General features: G+C 38.5%; 1 protein-coding gene across 6 annotated transcripts in view; it reads right to left on the reverse strand.

Annotated features, from left to right (window-relative positions):
* Positions 1-14,206, reverse strand: part of LOC135476839 (protein phosphatase Slingshot homolog 1-like) — a 78,295-nt gene that overhangs the window by 35,540 nt on the left and 28,549 nt on the right. For 2 of the 6 annotated variants that reach the window (XM_064756978.1, XM_064756975.1), the window contains exon 1: positions 1,492-3,636. The exons of the other annotated variants lie outside the window; for them this stretch is intronic. In XM_064756978.1, the coding sequence (XP_064613048.1) occupies positions 1,492-1,625 (134 nt within the window). In that variant the 5' untranslated portion in view covers positions 1,626-3,636. Of the gene's footprint in view, positions 1-1,491; positions 3,637-14,206 lie in introns of those variants that run through there. 6 annotated transcript variants of the gene reach the window in all.

A 14,206-nucleotide genomic window follows, 5' to 3' on the forward strand; every position in this document is an offset into this window, starting at 1 on the left:
ACACAAGGACGATGCCAAGTGACTTTCAACGCCAATATACTGACAAGCACTGACATGGACGATGCGGCGTAAGCTAAGAAAATAAGCTAAAAAAAAAACAAACAATCAGCAATAAAAACGCTTCTGAGCAGATGTTTTTTGCACGAGGCTTAAAATTGTGTTTACCTTAAGAATGTGGACTTTTCAAAAGCCTCCCCCCTCCCCCCCCCCCCCCCCCCCCAACCCTTCTGTCTGTCAACCTTTATACCATGGTGACAAGACTGCAGTACTTCATCTTTAGTTAGGACAAAGCTCGCAAACAACGCACTACTTGCTATGCTAATCAATGCAGGTCAATGCACGAGCTAATATTCTTACACTTGCAGTAATCCAGTACTCAATAACCAGCGGTAACTTATATATTGAACAACAATTTTTTTGCTTGATCTTTGTTTTCTATCTTTTGGAGAGTTGAATACAGACTGTTCTGCAAGATTTCATCTCACTCAAAGGCTTTTCTCCTTCTGTCATAAAACTGTCTTAAATTCAACAATATGAATTACCCAAATGCTTCACATAACTTAATTCTGCCCCTAAATATTTATGAAGGGTTATCACGTACCATAAAGCCATCCACAACTACACCACAGCAAAGGCAACTTGGCTGCCATGGCGATTTCCACTAAAATGTACCGGGATTGACATTTCAAAACACATACCTATATGATAGTCAAAAACCACATCACACCTGAACTTCCATAAAGGTAATTAGGTAGGTAATTAAACGTTCAACTAATCGCTGCAAATTTTTGTAACCGAACAATCTTACCATAAGCTCAGTATCTGTGCTTTGTCATCTGGAGAAGATGATTTAAGCTTGTAAAAATTCAAAGTTAAAGTTGAAAAATTGCAGAGGGAAAAGTTTTCAGAAGTAAGGAAAACCTTTACACCCGTGAAATGTTAACTAAGTAAGGAAAAACGAGAGATGAAAGTTTACAGAAGTGTTATGGAATAAATGGCTGTTCTTATTAAGTTTCCAAGAGACGAGAATAGAAATTGTAGAAGAAATTAGCCTTGTTAAGCAAACATCAAATATCAACAGGTGAGCTCAAAAGAGGGTTATTAAAGTGCCAATGGAATGCCCGCCGCTTCCTAATTCGATCTTTGACTCTAAGGTTGACAGGTTTAGCACAATACTGTGGGTTATTAATGTGTGATCAAATCACACTCTTGTAAATATTTGCAACACATTAAGTCAGCAAGAATTATGTTACATCTATAAATATCTCTAATGTTCACAAAGGATTTGACAACTTCTATGAAGGTGTATGTCACCTGGACACAGCTCAAAAAGATATATAATATTTTTTTTTCAGGGGAGGGACGGGTGAGAGTTTTTGGAAGATTTCTTCAAACGCACCACATATTAATTAGTTTCCGGTCACCTGCAAAGGAAATTACTTAAGCATAAATATTTCATATAAAAACATCTAGATACATCGCTACACTCACTTCCTGCCTTGGAAGACCAGACTGCCGCGTCGTTTAGGAACCTGTTTGACCCGCACCGAGTTGGCTTTGGACGGCAACCTCCCTGGCGACGACCCGGAGGTCAAAGGTCGAGGCTGTGCGTGAAGATGAACCATGTTTAGCGGAGGAAGCTTAAATGTTTGCCAGAGTAATCAAACATGAGAGAAGACAACTCGGCCCAATTTTGCATGCTCTTGTATCCTCATGTGAACAGGACAGTGAGATTCTGGGTGCTAGATTTTCCTGTCAATCCGTGTTGTTGGGTGAGAACTATCCGGATGAGCCCTGACCAGAGATAGCTACGCAAACGCTGGCCAAACAACAGGGATGTCAGGCTGTCCAAACCTTGTCCCTAGGCTTTTTTCCTCCAATCACGTTTTTTTTCCCTCTTTCACGGAATTGTTGGCAGCCAATACTGATGTCCCTCAATCAGTTAATCAGTCTAAGTTTTATCCACTGATTTTAACGAATGTCACGTGTGTAAAATACTGCAGTCTTGGACTCAACTGTGCTTCCACGCTAAAGAGTTAACTCTGTTAAGTTTCAAACGACATGCAGTTTGCATGTGGCTTCTGAGTTGAAAAAGAAACTTTTCTACCGATACTGTTAAATAAAACATCTCATGAATAGTGTTGAAACCGTTGGATTGAAATGCAATTTCTAACAGCAACTTTGGAATAGAGAATTAAGCTTTGTATCCTTGTAGCACAGTAATAAATTGCAAGAGCATAAAACCAAGATCAAAGCTTGTAGTTCACTACAAAACCTGTCTAACAGTGTGTTACCAAAGTTCAATATCCATTTCCTTGGCACCAATTATGCAATGTCACCTCAACGGTTCAAACTCCAATGAAAACACGGGCATATCTGCCAGAACTTGTTCTAAATGCACCAATAGTACTTTGTTCAGTTCACAGATATATCACATCAAAAATTCTAAATCCTCTTCAAGTAATCAGTACTGGTGAAAAATATCTCGCCTTGCAAAGTACGCTTGCAGACGTGAGAGCAGGATCAAGATGCCTCCCGATAATTCGCCACAACTTGACGCCGTCACGTAGGCTTATAAGAGTCACACCTCAGAAGTGAGAAGCTCTGAATCTGATCCTTTCAGTAAATATCGTCAATTTACACAAACCAGGCTGTGTTGTCAAAGCCTGTATTCCTACCAATGAACACGGCTTCCATACCCATCATATAAGAACACCCCACTGTCGCTTGTATCTATAATCAGAGCAAAAAACTTGCTGTGGAAATTGGTTCCATATGTTTGAAACAGGGAAGAAAATGCGATGAAAACGTCCTTTACAGCTGTTTGCTTTGTTTGTTAAAGAAGACAGAATTCTAAACCTGACCAGTTGTCCCAATCTTGTTGACTTTATATTCATGAATAATTCATGAACCAAAGCATACAGGGAGAGATGGGGTTACTAATATTTAAGTACATGTATTAATTTAAGAGTCAGTAGACTTTGTTGATGACAAAATGGCCAAATCATAGGTCACCGTGGACTCATCAAATCTCCGTCAGAAGGAATGACAACAGCTATCTTCCATTAGACTTGCAAAGTATAGCTTTTTACACTTGCAAACAAGTTGTCTGCTGCAGACAGCAGACAGACCACCTGCTTACGATGCATGTATGCGACAATTTCATATGCAAATCTGCTTGATTGATTGACAGTTAACGGTAGATTACAAACTCATTTCCGAGCCAGAGAATGGATCATTAATAATGGCCCACGAACTGAATTTGTCGCCGTTAAACTACACACCCATTTCCAGCTGGTGGAGAGATTTGAACGAATTGCTCCAGTTTGATTGATAGTTGTATTTCCACCAAAAAAAAAAGACGAGTGAAATCACTCTTTATCTCAGAAGAACAATCCTGGAATAGCTGCACTTTAACACTCAAAAGAATTCAGCCATTGTTCAGTGTTGTCACTTTTTTTTCTTTAAATCAAATCCTCTGCTGTCTTTTTCTCCTTTCTCATGTCACAAATGCTTATGTGTTTTTGTTTTGACAATCAAACTGTCAATCTCAAATTGTCCATGAAAAAGGTTCCTGTTTCCATAAAGAGAGAATTTTTCTCAGGAAATATGAAAATTTTCACACTGATCCAGACAAACTGACAAAGATGTAGGAAAAACAGCCAGATGTGAACAATAATCACTGTGTATGGTCTCGCCTGAAGCAGCGGTTAAACGGCAAAAATTACTGTCCGTTAATTCAAATCTGAACAACTTGATTCTGATGACTTTTTCACATCCAACAACAGCTCAGGCGATGCAGCAGCTAGAGTGAGTGTGGTTTAGAGAATACCGAGACTGGAGAAAAAGACGACTGAATGACAAATAAATCCTATACTATCAGCCTTCTGATCTTCCCCCAGGTCCTTACATTAAATATCCATTATGACATCAAATACACAAGGCTGGGCTATCGAACGATGATGAATACTAATCTCTAACAGTCCACAGAACCTGCAGTAGGTAGTTTTGGATTTCTCTCCAGTTTTGTTCCGTTCATCCCCTCCTCACAGGCAAAACGTACGGTTAATCACTTCCCAAGAGGAGATAAAAATATGAATCACTGGTCATCTTGATATTGTCAATTCAAACAGAAAAATCCAAGCTTCTGCCGTCTCTAAGGCTTAACCTTGTCTGTTTAATAATCTACAGGTAAAAAATGTCAAAATCCCAAATTCTAGGTTTGTGCATTCCTTGATTAAATCACCAAAAACTATGGCTGACAGTTCCAGATACCTGTGCCTTCTGCATCTGCAAAAATCCGTTGTTTTGTCACTGGTCACACAGATAGAGCCAGAAACTGCATGTTGCATCAAGGCTGTCAATTGTGTGCAAGGTGACTTCAGTCGTACCCCATGCACAGTCCTGAGCAACGGGTACCAGGTAAACCGGGGAAGCGCTACCAGATTGGTGCAATATTGTCTATATCACTGGCGCTGATTTACACAGCTAACACCCAAATTCTGCCTAACGACACGAGATTGCCCAGCTCCATGGAAAAATGACAAGACAGCAGCGTCTGGGTGCAGCATCCGACTGCGACACACTGACGATGCGGCTAGCCCCCTCTTGTCTGCTGTCTTGAGAGCTGACGCAGACGTCCGTCCGCGACAGAGCTTGCGTGTGAACTGACTGCTGTCTCTCTCTGGTGGTGGCTGGCTGTGTTGTGAGTAGTGGCCCAGGCAGACTAGCTATGCTCTTTCTCGCTCACAACTAGCTCAATGGGGTTGGACACTGCACATACAGATCCTTGCCCTAACAGCACTCAAGCAAATAAACCCTGTCTCTCTCTCTAACCATATCTCTTCTCGCATATCATCTCTCAATCAAACCTATTATCATCCACTTCCGTTCCTGTCTGTCATGAGGAAACTTCTATTATCCTTTTCCGGCTCTGTCTTCAATGCAAAACATCACCTGAACACAACTTCCTTCTGTTCCATCTTTCCATATATTTATACATACAATATATAGTAGAACCTCATTTATATTGGCCAAATGTAATTATAATATGTGTACTTAAACACTCTGTGAATATACAACTACAAACAACAAGTAAACTGAACAAATCACACTGACTATTTGGTATTCTCAAGATGCTGATGACTGAAAGTATTCACTAATATTAGCTCGTTGTGAGTTGAAGTCCAGCTCATGCTGGCATCCTCTCCAGCTGTATGTGGGAAGGTCTACCAGCAACCTACGGATAGTCGTGGGTTTCCCCCGGGCTCTACCTGGTTTCCTCCCACCATACTGCTGGCAGCTGTGAAATTTTCTTGAGTATGGCATAAAACACTAATCAAATAAATAAATCACTGATACTAGCAAATTTGTCTCCATGTACTCTCATTCTAACAGAAGATTTAGCTGAAAATGTATCGCGCATACTTAACCCTGTGTACCACAGGGGACAACAATAAAAATTAAACATAGAGTTCCTATACAAGTGTATGTATTAAAAAACTTACTGAAAAAACTCTCAGTCACTGTTGCAAAAAAGTATCAGATGAGTATTAAAGAACAATCCTCCTCAAGAAAACATTGAAAAATAAAAATCTGATAGACGTGCTTCAGGCAAATTTTGATTAACATGTCATAAAATACTTATGAAGATTTTATTAACACTTCTACGCCAAATAATGACTGCTTTACTGGCCATACCAGTTTAGTGCCCACGAGAAAAGTGCATACAAAACCTGAATATCAATGCTGTACTTTTGTGCAGTGACTATAAACATGTCTTGACTGAATGCTCCAGAAACTCAGGAGAATAACACACGGAGATATATACTAAAAGCTTGGCCAACACGTAAACAGTATTGTGTCAAAAGTAGGTCCGTGCACGCATGCATTCAGACGGGCCTATAAATATGCCTCTGGGTGTTCTATGGTGACACCATTTTCCTCAAAAGACTCACATCGGTTTATTCGCACCGTTAGATAGTGTCTCGATCATTACACTCCGACAACACATGTATTAGCTATGATACATAAGCCTTATGTACACGTACGTTCACATCCGCCTACCCTGGCCTCATTTTCATATAAAACCACTTAAGCAAATATTTGCCAGCCATTTTTTTTTTCACAGCTGCTTCTTCTTTTTTTTTTTTTTTTTTTGGCAGGTTGAAATAACTGTAGTATTATTTGTAGACACGATGAGCTAATCCCTGACACCAATCATCGTCTGAGACATAATATACGGCAGGCTGCCAGACATTGTTAACATTTTTCTCTTTGAAACATTCATTCAGGTACAAAACAGGTTTTTATTCCCTGCAATTGGAATAGTGTCTACACACCAGTGAGCTGTAAATTTCTGCAGCCTGAAAATCACCAAACTCTGTGATCCAGATAAAATAGTATCTTACTTTGTTACAAAGTTCAACATCTGGCGTACAAACATCACACAGAAATAGAGAAAAAAAAAATCAATTCAGGAATGCCTCATTTACTTCTAGCCCAACTGTTAAAATGCTATCAATCAACAGTTACCTGTGCATTTGAGAACAGCCACAGGTAAACTGCGACCCAACAGCCCGTGAGAAAGTCGAAGCCCTGTGATGTATTTGCATGTTTAAAAGATCAGAGACTGCTCTGCTTAGCTCAGCTCACAGCTACATATCATTATCAAGACAACTTGCATTCATTTACTACAAATGAACGTCTACCACTGCAGAGTGATTTCTTCGGGAGATGTCTTATCAAAATGTTTCGAGTCAGGATTAAAAACAATAGACATCATTCATAAACTACCACTTTTAACAAGGTCCAGTTTACTGAGAAACCAGAGTTTTGTTTTGTTTTGTTCATATTTTCAAAAAAATTAAAACTGAGTGAATTTTTGGTAAATTCTTTATTAAAATAGGTATCAATACAAGCGTGTTTCATTTCAAGATATCAAACAATAAATCCATCTGTAACTGAGGCCCAAAACAGCCATGAACTCAAACTTTAAATAATAATTTTTTTCAGCAATACTTGTTATAATCTTTTAAACATTATATTGAACATCCTAAGACCTATTTATTTATTTGATTGGTGTTTTACACCGTACTCAAGAATATTTCACTTATCAGGCAACGGCCAGCATTATGGTGGGAGAAAAGTGGGCAGAGCCCGGGGAAACCCATGACCATCCGCAGGTTGCTGGCAGACCTTCCCACGTACGGCCCGCGAGGAAGCCAGAATGAGCCGGACTTGAACTCACAGCATGCGCATTGGTGAGAGACTCCCAGGTCATTACGCTGTGCTAGGGTGCTAACCAACTGAACTGAAATAGAGGCCCCCTGTGCGACTTGAAGATTCACCTGTATACCTGTGATGGCTAGAGTAGGTCCAGTCCAATCCCGTTGATATTTCACACATATGAGCATTTTAATAGGACCTGATGCAAGAGTCAAATCAAGTCAAAGTGAGTTTTACTCTCCTGTATGCTTAACACATCTGAATAATTCCTAGTAGAAGATTAATGTCTATGCCTTGTCAATTCTAGAGCACCATAATTTAGAATTCATACTTGTACCAGCTATCTTTTCTTATTTATTTGCCGGAAGTTTTCCCTTGTATGACGTAGAAGTTTTACATATGGATTAAACTTGTGCCCAGGGTAAAACCACTGAGCTTTGGCAAATTAACGGCTATACCAATTGTGATGGGCAGATTGGTACCTCATATAAATGTATCACAAATTTACCCAATATTTGTAATAAATAACAGGTAGTCCAGTTGGGAATGAACTTTTTAATTAATTGTTTGAGTACACATGTTGATACATGTGACTTTTACCTTCACCTCAAGGGCCATGTCCACATCAATGTCAACTTACTCTTCCTGATTACAGGTAAGCTATTTACCTTTGTCCCTGACCCTGTCTTTCACATCTGTCCCCAATAACTAATCAATCACTGATTGCCTTCACCTGACAGGTAACTATCCGCATCAGCAGTCATCTGTGAAACCCACAAACAGCCCAAGCTAACACCTAGGGGTTAATAAAGGTTAAAGGTGTTACAAAACGGGGCTGTGTATCGAATTTCCGCAGCATGTACCTGTGTCCATACAAACATTGATCCAATTGGTCAAACGTTAAAAGTTCAAATGCTTACAAAACTGACACAGGTACACACGAATGTGTACAAGTCATCACCTGGACACTCATCCTTACAGCATATGCATGTATGCCCTGGATTCATATACATACTGCCTGGTTTCCTCCAAACATAATCACGACTGCCACTGTATGAGTGAAATATTCTGATAAATTATACACACCCAGTACAGGCAGAAAATAGCCAGAGTGATTCAGACTCGGAGGCAAATGTGAAGAATGAGGTGGGGGGCAACCTGACTTTGAAGCAGGGCCAATATGAAGAAGTGAGACATACATGTAATTTTACATACCAACAACTACAGAGACGGTGTGGCCGAGGGGGTTAGCACGCCAACGCGGTGCAATGATCCAGGATCCTCTCACCAAAGCAATCGATGTGAGTTCAAGTCCAGTTCATGCTGGCTTCCTCTCAGACTGTATGTAGAAAGGTCTGCCAGCAACCTGCACATGGTCATAGATTTTGTCTGGGCTCTGCCCAGTTTCCTCCCACCATAATGCTGGCCGTTGTCGTATAAGTGACATATTCTTGAGTACGGCATAAAACACCAATCCAATAAATAAACAAAACACATGGTACTTGTATATCTGACATAATAACTCAAACCATTTCAAAGCCACAGTGAAAGCAAACATACTAAATGTCTGATAATTAGTTTTGCTCTTTTTCTTAAACACAAAGAAATATAATGGTAAAATCTGTACAGTAGAGAGCATAAACTAAGAATTCAGGGTTAAGAGCTGGTTTTCCCCTAATTTCTTTTTTTATAGTTAACAGTACATTGTCATTTTTTTCTTCTGTTGAGTGTAGAGGAGGCCTTATATATACATGTAAGGTGTACCCATTTTTTCTGCATGTTTTTGGAACTTAACTTCAGATGTTTCTTCTCCATTTTGGACATGTAGGGCTGCTGTTAGTAAGCCAACAAAGCCCTGAGGAACTATTTATCTATAGTATAACCACTATAACATTTCAAAAGACATATAAACTTACAATGTACTTACTTCCAAACTTCACATGGGACCCATGATAACCCATAAAATGAATAAAATGCAGAATGAATGCGTACATGAGAAAATAAAACACTTTCACAAAAAACAAAAACACAAAATTTCAAAGTTCACAACTGCATTTATCATTCAGGTCAAGGACATCAACTTTACTGATGTGATTCATGTTTAATACTGTGCTTTAGAATTTTCCCTTATATATGATGGCAATCATGTTTATATGCATTCCACTACAGGTACTTTAATTCCTCAACCTTTTCGCATGGTTGCAAGGTGCTTATTTAAGCATATTCTGAAGGCTTTATTTTCTCAAGACTGTCAAAATCTCCACTGATATTGTTCTACGTAGACTGATAAAACCAATGCTGATATTGTTCTGTTTAGAGCGTTAAAATCCATACTGATATTGTTCTGTGTAGACTGATAAAATCTCTACTGACATTGTACTGTGTAGACTGATAAAATCACTGCTGATATTGTTCCGTGTAGACTGTTAAAATCACTGCTGATATTGTTCTGTGTAGACTGATAAAATCACTACTGACATTGTACTGTGTAGACTGATAAAATCACAACTGACATCGTTCTGTGTAGGACTGTTAAAATCACTGCTGATATTGTTCTGTGTAGATGGTTAAAATCCATACTGATATTGTTCTGTCAAGAGTGATAAAATCACTAATGATACTGTTCTGTGTAGACTGATAAAATCACTACTGATATTGTTCTGTGTGGACTGATAAAATCACTGCTGATATTGTTCTGTGTAGACTGATAAAATCACTACTGATATTGTTCTGTGTAGACTGATAAAATCTCTACTAATATTGTTCTGTGTAGACTGATAAAATCACTACTGATATTGTTCTGTGTAGACTGATAAAATCACTACTGATATTGTTCTGTGTAGACTGATAAAATCACTGCTGATATTGTTCTGTGTAGATGGTTAAAATCCATACTGATATTGTTCTGTCAAGAGTGATAAAATCACTAATGATATCGTTCTGTGTAGACTGATAAAATCACTAATGATATCATTCTGTGTAGACTGATAAAATCACTGCTGATATTGTTCGGTGTAGATGGTTAAAATCCATACTGATATTGTTCTGTCAAGAGTGATAAAATCACTAATGATACTGTTCTGTGTAGACTGATAAAATCACTACTGATATTGTTCTGTGTAGACTGATAAAATCACTAATGATATCGTTCTGTCTAGACTGATAAAATCACTACTGATATTGTTCTGTGTAGACTGATAAAATCACTACTGATATTGTTCTGTGTAGACTGATAAAATCACTACTGATATTGTTCTGTGTAGACTGATAAAATCACTACTGACATCGTTCTGTGTAGACTTAAAATCACTGCTGATATTGTTCTGTGTAGATGGTTAAAATCCACACTGATACTGTTCTGTCAAGAGTGATAAAATCACTAATGATATTGTTCTGTGTAGACTGTTAAAATCACTGCTGATATTGTTCTGTGTAGATGGTTAAAATCCACACTGATACTGTTCTGTCAAGAGTGATAAAATCACTAATGATACTGTTCTGTCTAGACTGATAAAATCACTACTGATATTGTTCCGTGTAGACTGATAAAGTCACTGCTGATACTGTTCTGTGTAGACTGATAAAGTCACTACTGATACTGTTCTGTGTAGACTGATAAAGTCACTACTGATATTACATGTACATGAATACAACACTTCCAAACAACTGACAATGCCTGAGGTGACAAACCTGAAGAGTTCATTTTTACTCAGCTCCTATTAACCCTGTGTACCAACCCCGAGGGTAGCAGTTAAACCCCCCACACCGTGTCACCTCAGGTTAAATTCTCTGCAATTCCCAGCAGTATCCCAGAACAGGATTGACAGTGTCAAATACAGCATTAACACATCAGAGAAGAGATTAACTCTGTCCTTCGATTGGCTGGTCAGAGTGATGAGTAAAAATAGGATGTGGACTACAGGTGAAAGTTGACTGATCCTTCGTAAAGCCAGAAAATCACTGAGACCAAAGCAGGCGCAATCTCGAGAGATGAGAGAGAGAGAACCACGAGAGAGAGGGCAAGCTGAGGTGAAATCAGACAGACTTCCATGACATCACGGCAAAACAAAGGAACAATTCACACTGCATTTGCAATACAAGCCCCCTACAAGACTGTGATGCATTATTTTCTTCTCTTCCTTTAATAGCAGTTTTGTTCTCTCGATTTATGGCCGACCAAACATTGTTGTCCCAGTCATGTAGTACATGGTTGTCGTTGTTAAGCCAACGTCTCTTAAAACGTAACCATGACGCCATGTGCTCCGCTTGCAGAGCAGAGCTATACAAACAGCCACGTTTTTACTCGGCTTTTTTTTTAAAACCAGGAAACAATACAGCTGTTAACAAAGGAATGGAGTATATCCATGTACATAAAAAAGAAGTACATGTGTGTATCTATAGATATATATATATATATGTACACACACATCAAGAATAAAAAACCTTTTGTTTCTCAGTGAATTTCTGTGCCACTATAAAGGAAGGTGCCGATCGCCAGAGGCATGTGGCAACTTTTACGAAGAGCTCTGTATTTTGAGGGCTTAATCAGTGCTTAAAACATCTAGTTTGAGTGCTTCATCAGTGCTTAAAACATCTATTGCTTAATCACTAATTTGACACATTTCTTCTTGATCCTGGCCCTAGGCAACCAATGCTTTCTAAGTTGTGCAATTTTTCACAAACTAACAGAAGATATTCCTCAAAAAACTGGGTATATTTACATTGACAAATTTGTTTATTACAATGCAAGAGGTTGATTACATAAAATCCCTTTAGACAAAATCTCAAAAGCTTTATGTCTGAATCCAGGGATTTACAACTTGGAGATGTTTTACAGTGTTTTGTGATGACAAATGTAGATCTACCACAAGGCCATAATAAAACCTACCCATCATATTAAAATTTTAAACTTTGTAGTAACAAATAGGTAACAAATGTAGTTCAACCGAGTTTTATTTCTTTTTTTGTGGTAATTCTTTGTGAGTCCGCCATCACATCACAATCCTTAAGGCCTGCATGGGTTTACCTATACACTTTCAGCCAGGCTGACAGGCAGGCAGGCAAGGTAAGCCCTTTTTAATCCTCTAACACATGCAAATCTTCTCCTGTCAGATTTTAACAGGGAACGTACAAAACCTTTAATAAGTCCGTCCGTTTTCACAGGGACCAGTTCCTACAATTCCTGCAATCATCAGGTAAGTGCACTTGGCCAGCTTGCCAAATCAAAAGTCTAACCCTCACACCTCAAAAACTCCGGCTCTATTGAACTCACTTTCGAATCGATGCATTCTAAAGGTGTATAAGTAATTATTTGGTCTCAAAATATAGATTATAGATCACCTTTTTTTATCAATGAGATCTTTTTATTTGTTAATCACACAGAAAGTGCATTATGGGTGCACACGTTTTTTTTCTTTTGATGAGATTTTTTTTTTAATTTGCAAGTCTTGGAGAAATTACTTTCTGATTTAAGTAAAACAATCAGTTATTTTTCCCAGCATCATTTGCCTACATGTAAGATAATATCATTTAATTAACAAAATATTATATCATTTAAATAAGAAGATATACTTTGTAATTTTTTCGTTCCGGAGAGAGATGGTATTGTTTTATTCCCATTGTCACACAAATACTTCTTAACAGGTAAATACACTCAAAATCTATTCAAACTACACAGAATAGTCCAAGATGTTAATGTTTAATAAAATAATTTTTGATGACTCCAAATTTCGTTTATGTAATAAATCAATGAAAAGCAACCAATCTCATGTTCCTCGGGCAATTTCAGAGCTTTGAACAAACGACAGGTATATTTTCCCCCACATTGATGTGATAATGCTCCAAAAATAGGCAAGATGTTAAAATGTGCATGTCAACATTCCATATGGGCTAAGAATTGCAACAAAATCATCCATACAGCTGCACCTGTTAACAGGGCATAATAACCAACACACATGACCAATATTACATGGAATGGCTCACACAGCTAGCCTACAGAATCCACGGACACGCGGGCAACCAGTCGGCGAAATATAAACATCTTCCAGCGTGAACTAATTTCCTGTTTGCCCAAAAGATCCTGTTGATTGCGTAAAAAAAGCTAAATCTACAGAAAGGTAACTCTTTAAGTCGATGATAAACACTGGAATCTTACCGCATTGATACAGAATACAAACAGAGCACCGACAGCCAGCCAATTTACCTCTGACATGACTTTTCGTCCCAAAAAAAAACTACAGAAGATTTTGCAACGAATGCCATCTGTTGCTCTTAAATGATAGAGATAGAATTGTTCAATAATAAATATTTTACATGCTTCATTTATGGACATGAACTTAGTTTTTACCTACTAAACAGGGCCTGATCCAGGGCATTTTTTGAACCTGCTAAAAGGCCTCAGGAGTCAGAAGTTTATTCCCATATTTTTGTGTTATTTGCACATACTGAAGATGTGAAAGTGACAGCTTTGTGAATCAGCAGGATGCTTAGACTACGCACCCTGCCAAACTTTAGGTGAAATACAGTATTTGACAAAGGTACTGCCTGCAGCTGATGCAGCATGAGCTGGATTTGAACCTGTGACCACACTGGTCAGGGGTCAATCGGCCTTAGCAAGACCAGCACTTACCAAAATTACCCAGTATGGAGGACATATTAACACTATTTAACATAGAAAAGTATAAAATAAATAACAAGAGCACTAAGTTCGTGACAAAAATCTGCCGATCACTAATAAAAACTATCCAATTATTTGAGACAAATATTCAGTTTGCTATGTCGAGCATTGATGTGTTGTAGAAATAGTGGCCCATAAAACCGCATGGACTTCCACGGCCTTTCTGGAGGGAGTGGGGAGGTGACAGGAGGAAACAGATCTCTTCTGGTCAGAACATGGGCTTAATTCAAAGTACACCCAATCTCTGTGTTTAACAAAAGTGTGGACACATCTGCCTGGACAATCCAGGTAATCTGATATAAT

This window comes from Liolophura sinensis, chromosome 10 (genome assembly GCF_032854445.1).
Source record: "Liolophura sinensis isolate JHLJ2023 chromosome 10, CUHK_Ljap_v2, whole genome shotgun sequence".
NCBI classification, from domain to species: domain Eukaryota; kingdom Metazoa; phylum Mollusca; class Polyplacophora; order Chitonida; family Chitonidae; genus Liolophura; species Liolophura sinensis.